Genomic DNA, 13194 nt, shown 5'->3' with positions numbered 1-13194 from the left:
GTAGCTTGTCACACTTCCCATCAAGGAAGTTGGGGAAACTGGTGAGTTGAAAGTTAAAACATCTACGGGAACAGGTCAAATTTTTTTTTTTTTAGGGTGATACTTGAGATACATGTACCGTCACAGTGTACATGCACATGTACACATGCAATAAGGCCAGTTTGAACTTTATCAAATTTCCAAGCTCTTCAAGGCAAATACGCTGTCCTCTGTTTCGTAAAGAGATCTGTCTTTTTGAGGCATCTTGATTGATCTGTCCCATATACCGTATGTGCCCATGTGTCTGACAAAAATTGTCATCACCTCTACAAGGTCTACCCCTCACATCACATGCTCAGTAACCGTCGTGGAGCCTGACCCAGCACAAATCCGGGGAGGGGGGGGGGGGAATGAACCCCTCAGTCATCGGGGACCAGCTATCACCCATGCAGTCTAGGATAGAGTGACCGGTGCCCTGCTTTATGATTAAACGCTTCCTGTATTACTCTCTGCTTTCCTCTGCAGCGTTTGGCAGGGTCAGCCCCCTAGGCTCCTGAGATGGTGACATCTGAGCAGCCACTGTCAGCTAAAAATAGCTGCCTCATTACTAGCTGTGTCATGTAGTCCACTTGTAATGTACCGGTATGTTAATAGAATGTAGTCAAAAAGCAATGACCACATAGTGTTCATTGTAAATCTACATGCATACATGTATTTCAAAGTGATTTTAATTTTTAATTTTCTGCTAATTTCACGTCAGATGTAATGAGCCCACAAGATCGGTTTTGGTAATGGCTGCGATATTGGAACACAGGCCATAGTTTAACCTTTTACTTTGTCATATTGACTTCTTTTGTCGATGAATATGTGTGTGTATGATTGCTAGTGGCACAGGCACGGTACTGTACATACCATAGTTTGATTATTAATAGGCTCAATAGTTTGATGACTGTATTATATAACAAAAGAGAAAAAAGTAAGGTCTTGACGTCAAACTTGTAATCAAACATCATGTACCGGTACATGTTACGGAAGTTGTTGACTTTTTTGACAATGTGTGGAGTTGTCAACAAAAACCCTTGACCCCAATGACTAAATTCAAGGTATTTGATGATAGTAATACCACAAACACAATGCATAGTGACATCATTGAGTTAAATGCATGTCGGTATATACAGTATTGATATAACATTGAACTTCACATCCTGTCTGTGTTGACTGGTTTACATTCCATAGGCATGGCATCATCATTGTGCCTCATGCTGATATCTCTGCATGCAACTAAACCGGTACTCTGCTGAGGTCAAATCTGTGGGAAGTGGATCCTATTTTTGTTATAGCGTGGAGTTCTGACTGTTGAGTACTTCTGAGGCTATCAATGTAGGGAGGAACTGATACTAGCTGCAGGATTTGGGTTTTGTTGTGTTTCTTTTTGAGAGAGGTTTGACTCTGAAGAAGGAAGTGTGGGTAATGCGAGCCAGGCACATTGGGAATGAGTTGAAAGCAAGTGTACAATAATTGGGGAAAGAAATGAGTATTGGGTATATTGTACATTCTACTCTGTGTTAATAAAAACCCTTGGCAAGTTTTGTATTAATATTGTTTAGGGGTTCAGATTAGAAGAGCAGAAACTGTACAAACGAAGTAGGTATAAATTTGTTTTCAGTATGCCTGCTAAGAATTTGAAATTGGTGTGATATATTTACATGTACTGTTGGTAGAGTGTACCGGTATGTTCAAATGTAGAATGTATTTTTTTGTTTGATACATGTAGAAGCCATTTCTCCACACCCAGAACATGTTTGGACAATGCAGTGCCTCTTTCAACAAGAACACCTTCTCCCTTTATAAAGGCTTTACATATTTTTTAACACCCAAGATCATGCACATTTACAAGCATTTTTATCAAAAATAAAATCAGTTTGGGCAAGCATAGCTTTGAATCCATGGAGCACAGGAAATGCTTGTATTACATTGTATTAAACATTTTGTTACAAAATTAGGGCCGGCTTTGCGCTCGCATTACTTCTGAAGCCTAACCCCCTTGTACCGGCAGGAACCCTGCTAAATCCAACAGAGTCTAATGGGAGTTTCCTACTCAATCCACTGTGCTATATTTCAGTTGTCTGCTAAATCCAACAGAGTCCAACTTCCAAGCGTTAATAATGCGGTTCACTTGCCTGCTGAATCCAGCATTTTGCATCAGGAGTGTAACCGTTTACTGCTCAATCCAATGTTCAGGCTCCATCGGGTATATGATATACATGTAGTTGGATCCTGTTGGATTCAGCAGGATTAGAGTTACATGAGCTCCATCGCCAAATTCTCACTCTCAGCTCTTACTCAAAGTTGGCAGCCCTAAAATTGTAACTTGTGCACAGTTTGTGTTGCATTATACTTTTTGTTCTCAGAGAACAAAACTACATGTACCTCATGCCCTGTAAAGAAATAGTGGTTTTAAACGCTGTACACACGTACATCACATTCCATAAAACCTAATCTTATTATTTTTGAGGATTTAAAGTTAGTTTAGGAGGGAGGATAAGAAGATTTGGATTGTAAGGAATTCCAGGCCATCTTATTTGTTGGCAAATCTTATTTTGTTGAGTGTTGGACACTTGCTGAGTCTGTCTGCACACTAAAAAAGAAAATAAGTTGTAATGCTTATATGCTTTCCATCATGTCAACGTACATTTTTGTATCTCAAAGTGCTTTACAATTACCCTATTTTTCACTGCCTTTCCTCCTCAAATTTTGTTTTAAAATGTAAATTTAACAGGCAAGGTTTCTTATTATAAGGCGTGTGTCACAGGAATTAAAATGACTGTGTTAGTAAAAATTAATACGGAGAGGAAGTGTTGTTCTTTCTTTTTAATTTTATAATGCCAAATCTGTATTAATCCTGCCATTGATCTTGTTAAATTCCTTCATACTCATGTCCGGTACCAACGTGTTGGCTAAAACAAGTCATATTCTTGACCAGTCTTTTTAAGGCTATTTAAATTTGTGGGGACAGACCACTTCAGCTTAAAAAGGATTGAAAAGCTGTTAAAAGTTACAATTTTAATTACATACTGTACATGTACATAAATAGGAAGAATAACAGACTTTATGTGGTCATGTGTGCAGAAAGAAACAAAATGTGAAATGGCTCAGAAAAAGACAGTTTTACATGAATGGATCATAGTACATATGTAGACGTACTGCATTTTGCAATCTGGTTTCATTCTTGTAATCCCAGTGATTTCAATTGCTGGTTTTCAAGGTTGTGACTTCACTGCCTACCATTCTTACAGTATGAATAGACCATGGCCATGTATTTTCACTGGTCTGACCACGCTTATATGTACACGTAGTACAAAATCGTTTTAAGTTAACAAAAGGGACTAATCGTCTTGATTGTACGGACATTTAAGTGAAACCATGCAAGATTTTTCCTTGAAGTCCTCCAGAGGTTGCGCTGTTACTGAGAAAACAATAATGCGAGTATAAAGCACCTAATGATCATTTATCAAATTGCATTGGGCAAGAGCTGTTACCCAAGATTTGAGTTTCCTTTACACAATTGACCTACATGTACATGTATTGCGGTAGAATCGCGTCAATGCAGCTTGTGAAATATTGTCCAATTACATGTATGTACATACAAATGGACGCGGAACGCGCAAAATCTGAGACAAACAAAATTTAGTGTACAAAAACTCCATAGGGTTGTCTAAGGGGCGTGACTAACTCGCAAACAGCGATGTACCTAGTGTATGGTGAATTGTACAAAATTGTACAAAAGTTTAAGCATTACTTTTACATTATACATACATAGAGTAAAGGTATCAAAACCTGTCAGATTTTCACACACAAAAGTTCAGTGTACACACAAGTAAATGTACAGTGTGCAGAGTTCATCAGCAGAGCCATTCTTTTGCACACATGTCAAAAGTTTTTCCCCATGATGTTTGAGGTCTTTTTTTGCTCTTTGGACACTCTGCTTAAATGGTGTTTTAATTTTTTGATAAATTGCTGACTCTCTGCCCCCCTTGACCCATATTGTGTGAAGGTAAACGCTTTTATTGTCACCCTATCACGTAATCAGTCACTGCCAGTGGACCATGGAGGAGCAAGATATCAGCCACAAATACGTCCAAGGGGAATATCGTGTCACGGTGGGATCAGTGTGAAATTAAAACCACCATGTGAATATTTAATTCCTGCATCACGTGTATCAGGAATATGACAGGGTAGACTTCTGGTAGCTTATTGGAGTGATGTACGTACGGTACACTGTCATACAGGAATTACACGCAATAAGATGCACTTCATGTATGTAATAAATTAGATGACTTTTAAGAACCAGTCTACTGGGGTTACCAACAATGTATTGTGGTGCAGTCGCATGGAAAAAGTTAAATAAAGTAAGTGTATTTGAAGTGCTGATTTAAGATTTCTGCTTTCTATTTTATTTGCATCATCAGGCTTCTGACAAGTCGGAGTCGCGATCGCCCTGGCCTGGGCCTCGTAAAGTGACCCTCCAACGCAATGCAGCGGGCTTCGGCTTCACATTGCGACACTTCATTGTCTACCCACCAGAATCAGCTGTAGCCGAGCTGAGCAGGCAAGAGGGTGTGGCTAGCGGAGATGGTAAGGATTATGGGGGAGGGTCATAAAGGATGGTTGGTTGACAGAGGGTTGTAGAGAGGTCTTCAGCTTCAACCTTCGACATTTTATGGTCAACCCCCAGAATCAGCCATAGCTGAGCTGATCAGGCAGGAGGGTGTGGCAGAGATATTTAAGTACATGTAGGATTGTTTTGTTTGGGGGGGGGGCATAGTGGATGGGGTGGAGGAGTCTGAAAGGGTTTAGAAATTTAAGGGACGGGGCCTGAAGATCACATACATGTAGGTTGATAAAATTCTCTTGTGTCGAACCTCTGTGATGTACATGTTTTTATGTTCATGTACAATGTACATGTTGTTGTATGTACATGCATGTACATGTATACTGGTGCGTGTATTCAGTCACTTGTTCATTTGGATTGCACGGTTGTTTTTGCAAGTGTCTGTTCTTTTTTTTTGGAAGGTTTCCATCACCAATCTGTATGTTCACATGATCTCACTGTCAGTGCCTTCTACCCTTACTGTGAATATGATATGTGCTTCCTTGTTCACACGACCCCCTGACCCCAAATTCTAACCTCACAGAGTGATCTACTGAAAGGAAATGTTTGCTTGCTAACATGTACCGGTAGGTGAAAGCTAGGGTGTACGTGCAATAGAATAGGAAATAAGTGCTTGTATTTGTACAGTATGTAGTCACTGACGTACTAATGCCCTAGATTGAGTTTTACCCAGTATGTTGTACTGTGTGATGTAGTTTCCATGATTTAATACTTCATTTTTTTTGAAATCTTTTTTTTTTTATAATGTAGTTAGTTTCAGTCATGACTGTAGAGGTTGCAGATGTCAAGTGACACCATTAAATTGAGACAAAAAGCAGTAACATAGTATGTGCAAACGCTTGAGTTCTTGACAGGATAGTGAAATTGTTGTTTGAGTTACATGTACATGTACAGTAGATATTTCTGTACCGCTTCCGTGTGACACTGTGTCTCTCAAAAAACATAATATGTGCGTATTTAAAAAAAAAATGTACATACAAGTGTAGGCCCAAAAATATTATCCTTACCACCTGGTGGATAGCTTCTCCCTGAAAGAAATTTTCTAAGAAAAGTAATCCCATGCCATAACACAAACACTTGAGACTCTGAAACCTCAGCATGGTTCCTCTACTAGAACATGATGGTAGGAATGTCAACAAACAGAACAACCCTTACCAGTAGATGTGTCACTTGACAAGGCCTTAATCACTCCGGCACAATGATAAATGGTGATTTAAGCCCCATTATCCACTGTCCCAGAGAACTAAGTTGGAATAATTTATTTTTACTGTTGCCAGTGAATATAATTTGTAAACAGTTTGTTGGATTAGCTGTGTTGATTTTTCTCTTTTAACAGGGCTTAATGGGTGTTTGGTTTAACCTGGCATGCTTTGAGATGTCACTTTTGAAGAGGCTGTATATTTTTTTTAATGGGAAGTAGAGAGAAATGGATGAGTGGGAAGTCTTACATAACTCTGTCATGCTTTACACGGTTTTATAGGAAAGAGTCCCATTTTGCGTACATAGGTGTACACGCATACGTTTTATGTTACATGTACATGTGCCGGTATATGTGTAATGTGCAACTTTCATTTTTGTATGTGAACATGTAGTTAAGGAGTTTTTTAGATTAACATGTGGGTTTTCCGTGTGGCCATTTTTAGCAAACTGAATCAAGTCATAATTGACAAAGAATTTTGTCATGTAGAATAAACCACTGGAAAGCATATTTCTCTCGTCCACTGCATGGCTCACGGGAATAAAATTTCTTGAATGCAATCAACCATGATTCCATGCGTGGTACACAATATATAGCCATGACTGTGATGTACATAACCGATGCTCTGCAAAACACCGGTACCCTTTTCAGCCCGAATGATTCAATAGTTTGGAACCCTGCACACACATCATGGGGGAGGAAACGGTTGGATCACAATGTGTTGTTGTTGTGGGCAATATATCCCTCAACGTTGGATACACATGTGTAAACCCAATCAACCTTGAACTATAAATTGACCAGGCAATTAAGTTTGTGGCTGTGTGCGTGGGGTGAGTTTAAATATTTTTGAAGAACCAAAAGTGATAACTGGCAGTGCGTGAATGGTGTTGACTTTCATAACGTTGGTTTGTTGTCATTTTGATGGGTGGGAGAATGAGTCACAGCAGAAAGGTTATAATACCGGTAGATATTTCATGATTTATCCCTGCGGAAACGTTGTGCTCTGTGCTCTATGCTGCTTGCCTACAACTCATGGTCTGTTATTTGGAACTCCACCCATCCCCCCCCCCCCTCTGAAAAAATTGTGATAACATAACATGTGCATGAAGCCTTCTAACAAACAGCTTTGTTTTCATCAGACCAACATTGAGAATTTATCACTTTGTACATTTACAATTAAATATGATAGCGCAACCTTAAATGTATTCCTTGTTGGTGGAGGCTTTGCCCTTTCAGGTATTTTCCCACCAGAATTCTAGTAATTCTTTGACAGGTTTCATGGCCTTAAAGGATCACAGTGCACTATCCCTTAAAACCTTGATCAGTTTATGAATATTGGGCTAAAGCTCTGCAGCTACATTGTATTCTCAATCACTAATCTCGACAATCATTAGATACTTTGCTCTGCAGAAATCCTAGCGTGGGAAAGAACTTCTGTATTATGATGCGTGCACTCGCTTTCTTTTTGTGCATACATTGTACATGTATGCCATTGGCAAAAGTACAGTTTGTACCAAATGATTTTTCTCTGTATTTAAGTTTTAGAAAAACTAAAAACTGTGAATTGGTTCTCCTGAGTAGATGTACGTGTACATGTACATGTACCGGTACATGTGAAAAGCTGTTTCCAGTTCCCGGATAGAATTCATAACCCAAGAGGAAGCTGAAAGTAGAGCTAGCCCCACAATTTTTGGGGGCTAGAATTGGGGGTATGTAGCTCTGGAGCTAGTTCCAGAGGCGGAGTTAAGTTATGTTAACTTCCAATGACAGCTATTTTGGGTGGAGCTACACTTTAGCTACCAGTAGCTTCAGAGCTACCTATATTCCAGAGATAGCCCTCCATCTGAACATAACCTACATGTACACATGTTCTTATGCAACGACACCATGCCACGGTTGACCTTGAACATTAAGCAACAGTCATGATTCATGTTTGAGATCTAGGTCCACAGTCCACACACCCAGTGTGTGAACAGAATAAGCTGTGCAATCAATCTTGTCATCTGGGACAGACTTCTGCTATGAAAAAAACCGAGAGTCAGACAGACTTGAGGAAAAGTCAGTTGGCATTTAGCAATGTAATGATACGCCTACACCTAACCCGCCAAGATCCTTGAACCACATCCACCAGACATGTTTGAGGATTTTGTGGGATTGAGGAAGGAACAGGATCATGTACATATATGTATGTGTGGAACTCAGCCAGAATTACTTTTAAACATTGCTTTATTTTTGTCTTAAAAGGTTTTTTTTGGGGGGCGTGGTTCACAAAGAATCCGTTGCATCCTACTTGGGGTGTATGGGATAGAATTTAAAATTGCATCTTATGAACCTGACCCAAGGACCCTGTGCTAATATTTCATCAGACATGCCAAATTAGTCTTGAGCATACAGCCTGCAGGACAGTCAAGTCACATGTCAGACTCATCAATGACCAATCGCTGTCTCTCGAGAATTGTCAACCCAAATATTCAAGTTATTCCAATGTATTTCTAATCCAGCCTGCCTCAACTACATCCACATGTGAGCTGTGTTTGGCGGATTCTTGACATGTTTATGACATGGCTGGAAAAGATTCTACTAATGCAGGAAATTACCATGGGTCATTTCTCTGCTAATAACTCTCACATGTAGACGCTACTGTAGCACTCCTCAGCATCATGCTCGCATCACGTCATTGTAATTTGATTTTTTTACCAAACATGAGAAATAGTATTTGACCTTTTTTTGGCAAATCTGTTGCCCTTACTGAAAAAGAAACGCCACTAGAAACACTCTAAAATTTACCTTCAGCGATAGAATTCCCAGGAAGATGACACAAGATGTCCTTCTCATCCAATATTGAGTTAGTTGACTTGTGGTGAATTCATGGAAAGGGTACAGTATTTACCATCATACCTCAATAATGCAATTACATGCATACCAACTTTCATACAATTCAAATCGTTTAGGCCTGGACCAAATGTCACTGATTGATCTGTCAACCATGTATCCTGTTCTTATGATTACCATGATGTGCAACACTTCACTGAGAGCACAAAAACAAAGTATTAAAGGAGATTATGAACATGGAACGGTATGCACACAAGCCAGAATTCCTTGCTACCCCATGAAATATGCTAGTTTTCTGCTACAGTTGGTGAAGATTTACAGTTGGTGAAGATTCCCATGATTAACAGCGCACTCCTTCAATATTCCTGTAGACACAAAGCGTCCTGATTTGAAGAGTAGTTTGGATGCCATTTGCTACAGTGATGTGAAAGAGTCCAGATCGGACCATGAATACTAACCCAGATGTTTACATGACAGTCGACCTGTTCTATAAACAGTTACCCTCCCCAGCAGTGATTGATGCCAATTATTTGTTGAAAAATTTGCTGTAGACGAACTGGCCCTTATGACCAATACACATGTGAAATACTTATCATGCATTTTTTTTTTTGAACATTTTAAAAAATATATTCAGAATAACCCAGCAAAAATACCAGTTGGTATCATATCAAGATTTTAAAGAGATCTATTCAGAATTGATTTTTTTTTATTGAGATCCTTTTGCATGAATCCATCTTTTCAAGGAAATTGTTAATAACATTCAGTCACAGCCAGTCTATCCTGCTCTATGTAGGCTGGGAGCTCTTAACTGTTAAATTAGTCTCTTGATTGATTTTGACTGAAAGGACAACTTTGCAGAAAATGCATGTCTGCATATGGGGTTGTCTTTGCAATTCATTTCAAGAACTCTGAATGTTAGGCATGAATTTTTCTAATTATAAAGAAACAATTTACTTCAATATTTTTATCACATTTGCTTACTTACAGACCACAACAAGAAACAGCACAAAAGAACTTGACAAAAAATCCTTTAAAAAAACCCTGTATTTTTCCTTCCCCTTTGCTTACACACCAAAAATGACAAGATGGAGTTGTAACCATGAACTTTTTCTAAAATCCAAAGTCTGATTGACTGTATTTGTTTATCCTCCATTGCTTACAGATCACAACAAGAAGCGACCTAAGATCACGGCTTTGGAGCCAATGGACACCATCTTTGTCAAGCATGTCAAACCAGAAGGTAGTGCAGAGAGTGCGGGGCTGTCTACTGGTGATCGCATCGTCTCGGTCAACGGGGAAAGCGTGACAGGAAAGACTTACTCACAGGTGGTTGGACTGATTCAGTCTAGGTAAGGCTGTCAGTTATGTGAGTCATGACGTGTGCTTTAAAGGGGCTAGGCAGGAGACTGGGAAAAGTTTCCTTTCAGAATTGTGCTTAGCACAGAAGTAATTTGCTTAGCAAAACAGGTCATGAGCCAGAATGAGAATAATGAAACTGACTGGTTCTCTACTTGATTTAACTTACCAAAAGAACTTGGAAAGCAATCTTTTCTTTGATTTTTACAATGTATGCTCTTTAGTGAATTGTTGATAGACTGGTGACAAGCAACCATATATGATTGTTTTTTTTAAAGTGGCCTAAGGTGAATTTTAGACATTGATAAAGCGTGCAATGAAGTTTAAAAATGTGCAACCACAAAAGTTTGGAAAGGGTGCTCAGCTGATTGACTGCTATATTAAAGGGATTATGAAGTCCTTTTTTAGGGGGTTGGGTAAACGATTGGGATTTATTTTGTTCATAAATTTCTATTCTACACTTCTCTCCCTTTTCAGTGATTCTTGCCTGAAACTTCTTGTTGTACCACGTGAGGAGGACATTCTTCAAGTAGCCTACCCAACCTCAGCCTACAAGACGGCAGATGGATTACCTATTTCCCAACCGGAACCAGACTCTCACCACTTTAGTGGCAGAAGTGGGATCAGTGATCCAACGTCTTCCAACCAGGCCCCATACCCATCTCCCATCCTGCCTGTGGATAAGACAGAAGAGGGCCATGACACGGTGATCTTGCGTCCAGAGCCAGATCTTCTTAGTCACCAGCCTCGACACAAATCAGAAATGGTTATGTCAGTTGGTTCCAAGCCCATCAAGACATCGACCCCAGTCTATGACAGTTGGACCTCTTCAAGAGACACTCTGGACTCCAACAACAGGAGTACACCAACAACAGGTGGCCACTTGGATTCAGGACGGACAGGATTTTCAGGACAAACAAAACAAGTAGTTGACTCAAGGTATGGCTATCACCATTCCAGACCAGCTAGTGGAATCTCTGTAGCTTCCAGTACCTCCTCTGCAGACAGCAGTGTATCGGGACAAAAAACAGGGCGGACTTTCAAGATAACAAGTATTTTTGGACAACACAGTCGGGCCCAGAGTCAAAGGGTTGAGACTCAGAGAGTTGAGAGTATTGCGCGCAGAGGGACAGGGGGGAATGAGTTGCCACCAAGACCAAGTGGCAAATTTGCGAGAAGCAACATAGACAACACCACTGCAATCTCTCATCATATTTTACATCAAAAGGCAGCATCTCTTGATCAAGGGCCAGTGGTGAGGTTAAGGACTGGGACCGGACCCAACGATTACATAACCCTCACGGGACAAAGAAGAGGGGATCATAATAGTAATAAACCTGTGCCCAGACAGAGCAATAGCATGGACAATTTGGCTTATGCTTCAGAGCATCATGATGTGAGAAGCAGTAACGGGGGGCAGGTGTCATCATCATATGACAATCTACACCTGTCAGGTGCAAATGGCACTGAATGGGAAGTGAGGTCCGGTGACCAAGTGATGGGCAATCCAAAGCTTGGGAGTGACAGCCAGGTAAACAGACAGGACACTGTCACCAGACGCTTCTACAAGACCAAGCAAACAGAAACATCAAGCACATCCTCAACAACCAGTGACCTCAACGCAAGGAATATCGTTGAGGTACAAGGCTACAAAGAGGTTGCAACAGACCCTCACATGAGGGACCTCTTTATGAGACAAGCAAGGCATCAGCGTAATCGGAGAGGTTATGAGAAGAAGGAATCTGCCCTCTCAGGATCTAAATCAGCAGATAGCATCCGATACATTGATGGGAGGCCGATGCGAAGCAACACTGTGTCCTCAGCTGACACTCGACCTCCCATCTCTCCAACGGATAGAAGATACTCACAGTTTCCAGACAAAAACATTCATGCTGGTTACCCATTAGATCAACCAGCCAGACAGGCTGAGACACGGGAGTTGTACATCTCAGAACCTGTGCAACGCTTTGCTAGCAGCCAGGAGCAACTTGTCCAAGACAACAATGGTTATCCTGGCAGGCAGATATCATCATCAGATGAGGTAAAATATAGGACACCCTCGTCTATAAACACAGTGAAAATAATTGATTTGGACGGTACTGTTAAAACAACGAATGTATCTGAGGGAACTGAGGACAATGCCTCACCAATAAACAGTGATATGAATACAGAAGAGGAGCCACTCTCTCCTACCAGGGTCCAGGACAGGATTAGTTACTGGCACAAGAAATCGATACAGGGTTCCTCTACAGATACAGTGGATGGTATGTCCTGGAGGAGAGGGAAGAATAATCCCCACAACAACCCAGATCCTCCACCTCCTAACCTTGCCTCCTCTAGGTACCGGACCACGGCTCATGTACCCCTTCCAGGCGGGGGACGGGAAAAGCCTCCAGTCCCCAAGCGTGATAGTAGCCGAGGGAGGGTACGCGAGCGTAACATGGAGAGGGAACGTCAACATGAGCGCAAGATGTACGAGCGTCATCGAAGTAAGAGCTATGATCGCTCCAGCCAACGCTCAGCAACTTGGTTCCGGTCAGCACGTCGGCAGACAACAGATGATATGTCCGTGGATAGCTTGACCAGTGATGGAGCTGTCTCATTGGCTAGTAGTAGGAAGGAATCTACGGCCAGTAGTATAAGTGATGGATGCAGTGTGGATGATGATTACCCACCAGGTCAGTTCATGATTGGTTTCACTCGCATTCTTCTAGATGTATCTACATGTAGCTATGTTTGCGTATGTGGTATGTGTGTCAGATGTGCCAGCTTGAAAGTAAACAGTGAATGTTTGCTGTTAAGCTGTAATTTAGGGGCTGATGTAACACCAGTAAGCATTTAAATTGGTGGTGTTTGTTGTCTTTTTTCGTTGTTCTTGGACTACGTTTGCACTGGACTTTTAATCAAAATAGATTCAATTTAAAGTTTTTTAACTGAAAATGTTGCACTGATGAAAATGTGTGGAACTACACATTGACTGACAGGATAGCATTTCATGATTCGACAATAGTGAAAGTACATTGTAAAACATAAATAGATTTTGTTCCCTCAAGATTTGTTATAATTAAAATGTGGGAATAATCCATTCGCTGCATTTCTGATGGAAAATCAACTGTGTTGAAATTCATAGACTTGTGATTGACGTTTGCATGCACAT

General features: G+C 40.6%; 1 protein-coding gene across 3 annotated transcripts in view; it reads left to right on the top strand.

Annotated features, from left to right (window-relative positions):
* LOC119745280 (rho GTPase-activating protein 21-like) overlaps positions 1 to 13194 on the top strand; it is a 35569-nt gene that overhangs the window by 11055 nt on the left and 11320 nt on the right. For all 3 annotated transcript variants that reach the window (XM_038221523.1, XM_038221522.1, XM_038221524.1), the window contains 3 exons: positions 4449 to 4614; positions 9844 to 10030; positions 10515 to 12715. In XM_038221523.1, the coding sequence (XP_038077451.1) occupies positions 4449 to 4614; positions 9844 to 10030; positions 10515 to 12715 (2554 nt within the window). The remainder of the gene's footprint in view (positions 1 to 4448; positions 4615 to 9843; positions 10031 to 10514; positions 12716 to 13194) is intronic.

The sequence above is a fragment of the Patiria miniata genome, unplaced genomic scaffold, assembly GCF_015706575.1.
Source record: "Patiria miniata isolate m_02_andy unplaced genomic scaffold, ASM1570657v1 HiC_scaffold_7, whole genome shotgun sequence".
Classification (NCBI taxonomy): Eukaryota; Metazoa; Echinodermata; class Asteroidea; order Valvatida; family Asterinidae; genus Patiria; species Patiria miniata.
This window is presented reverse-complemented; position numbering and strand designations above follow the sequence as displayed.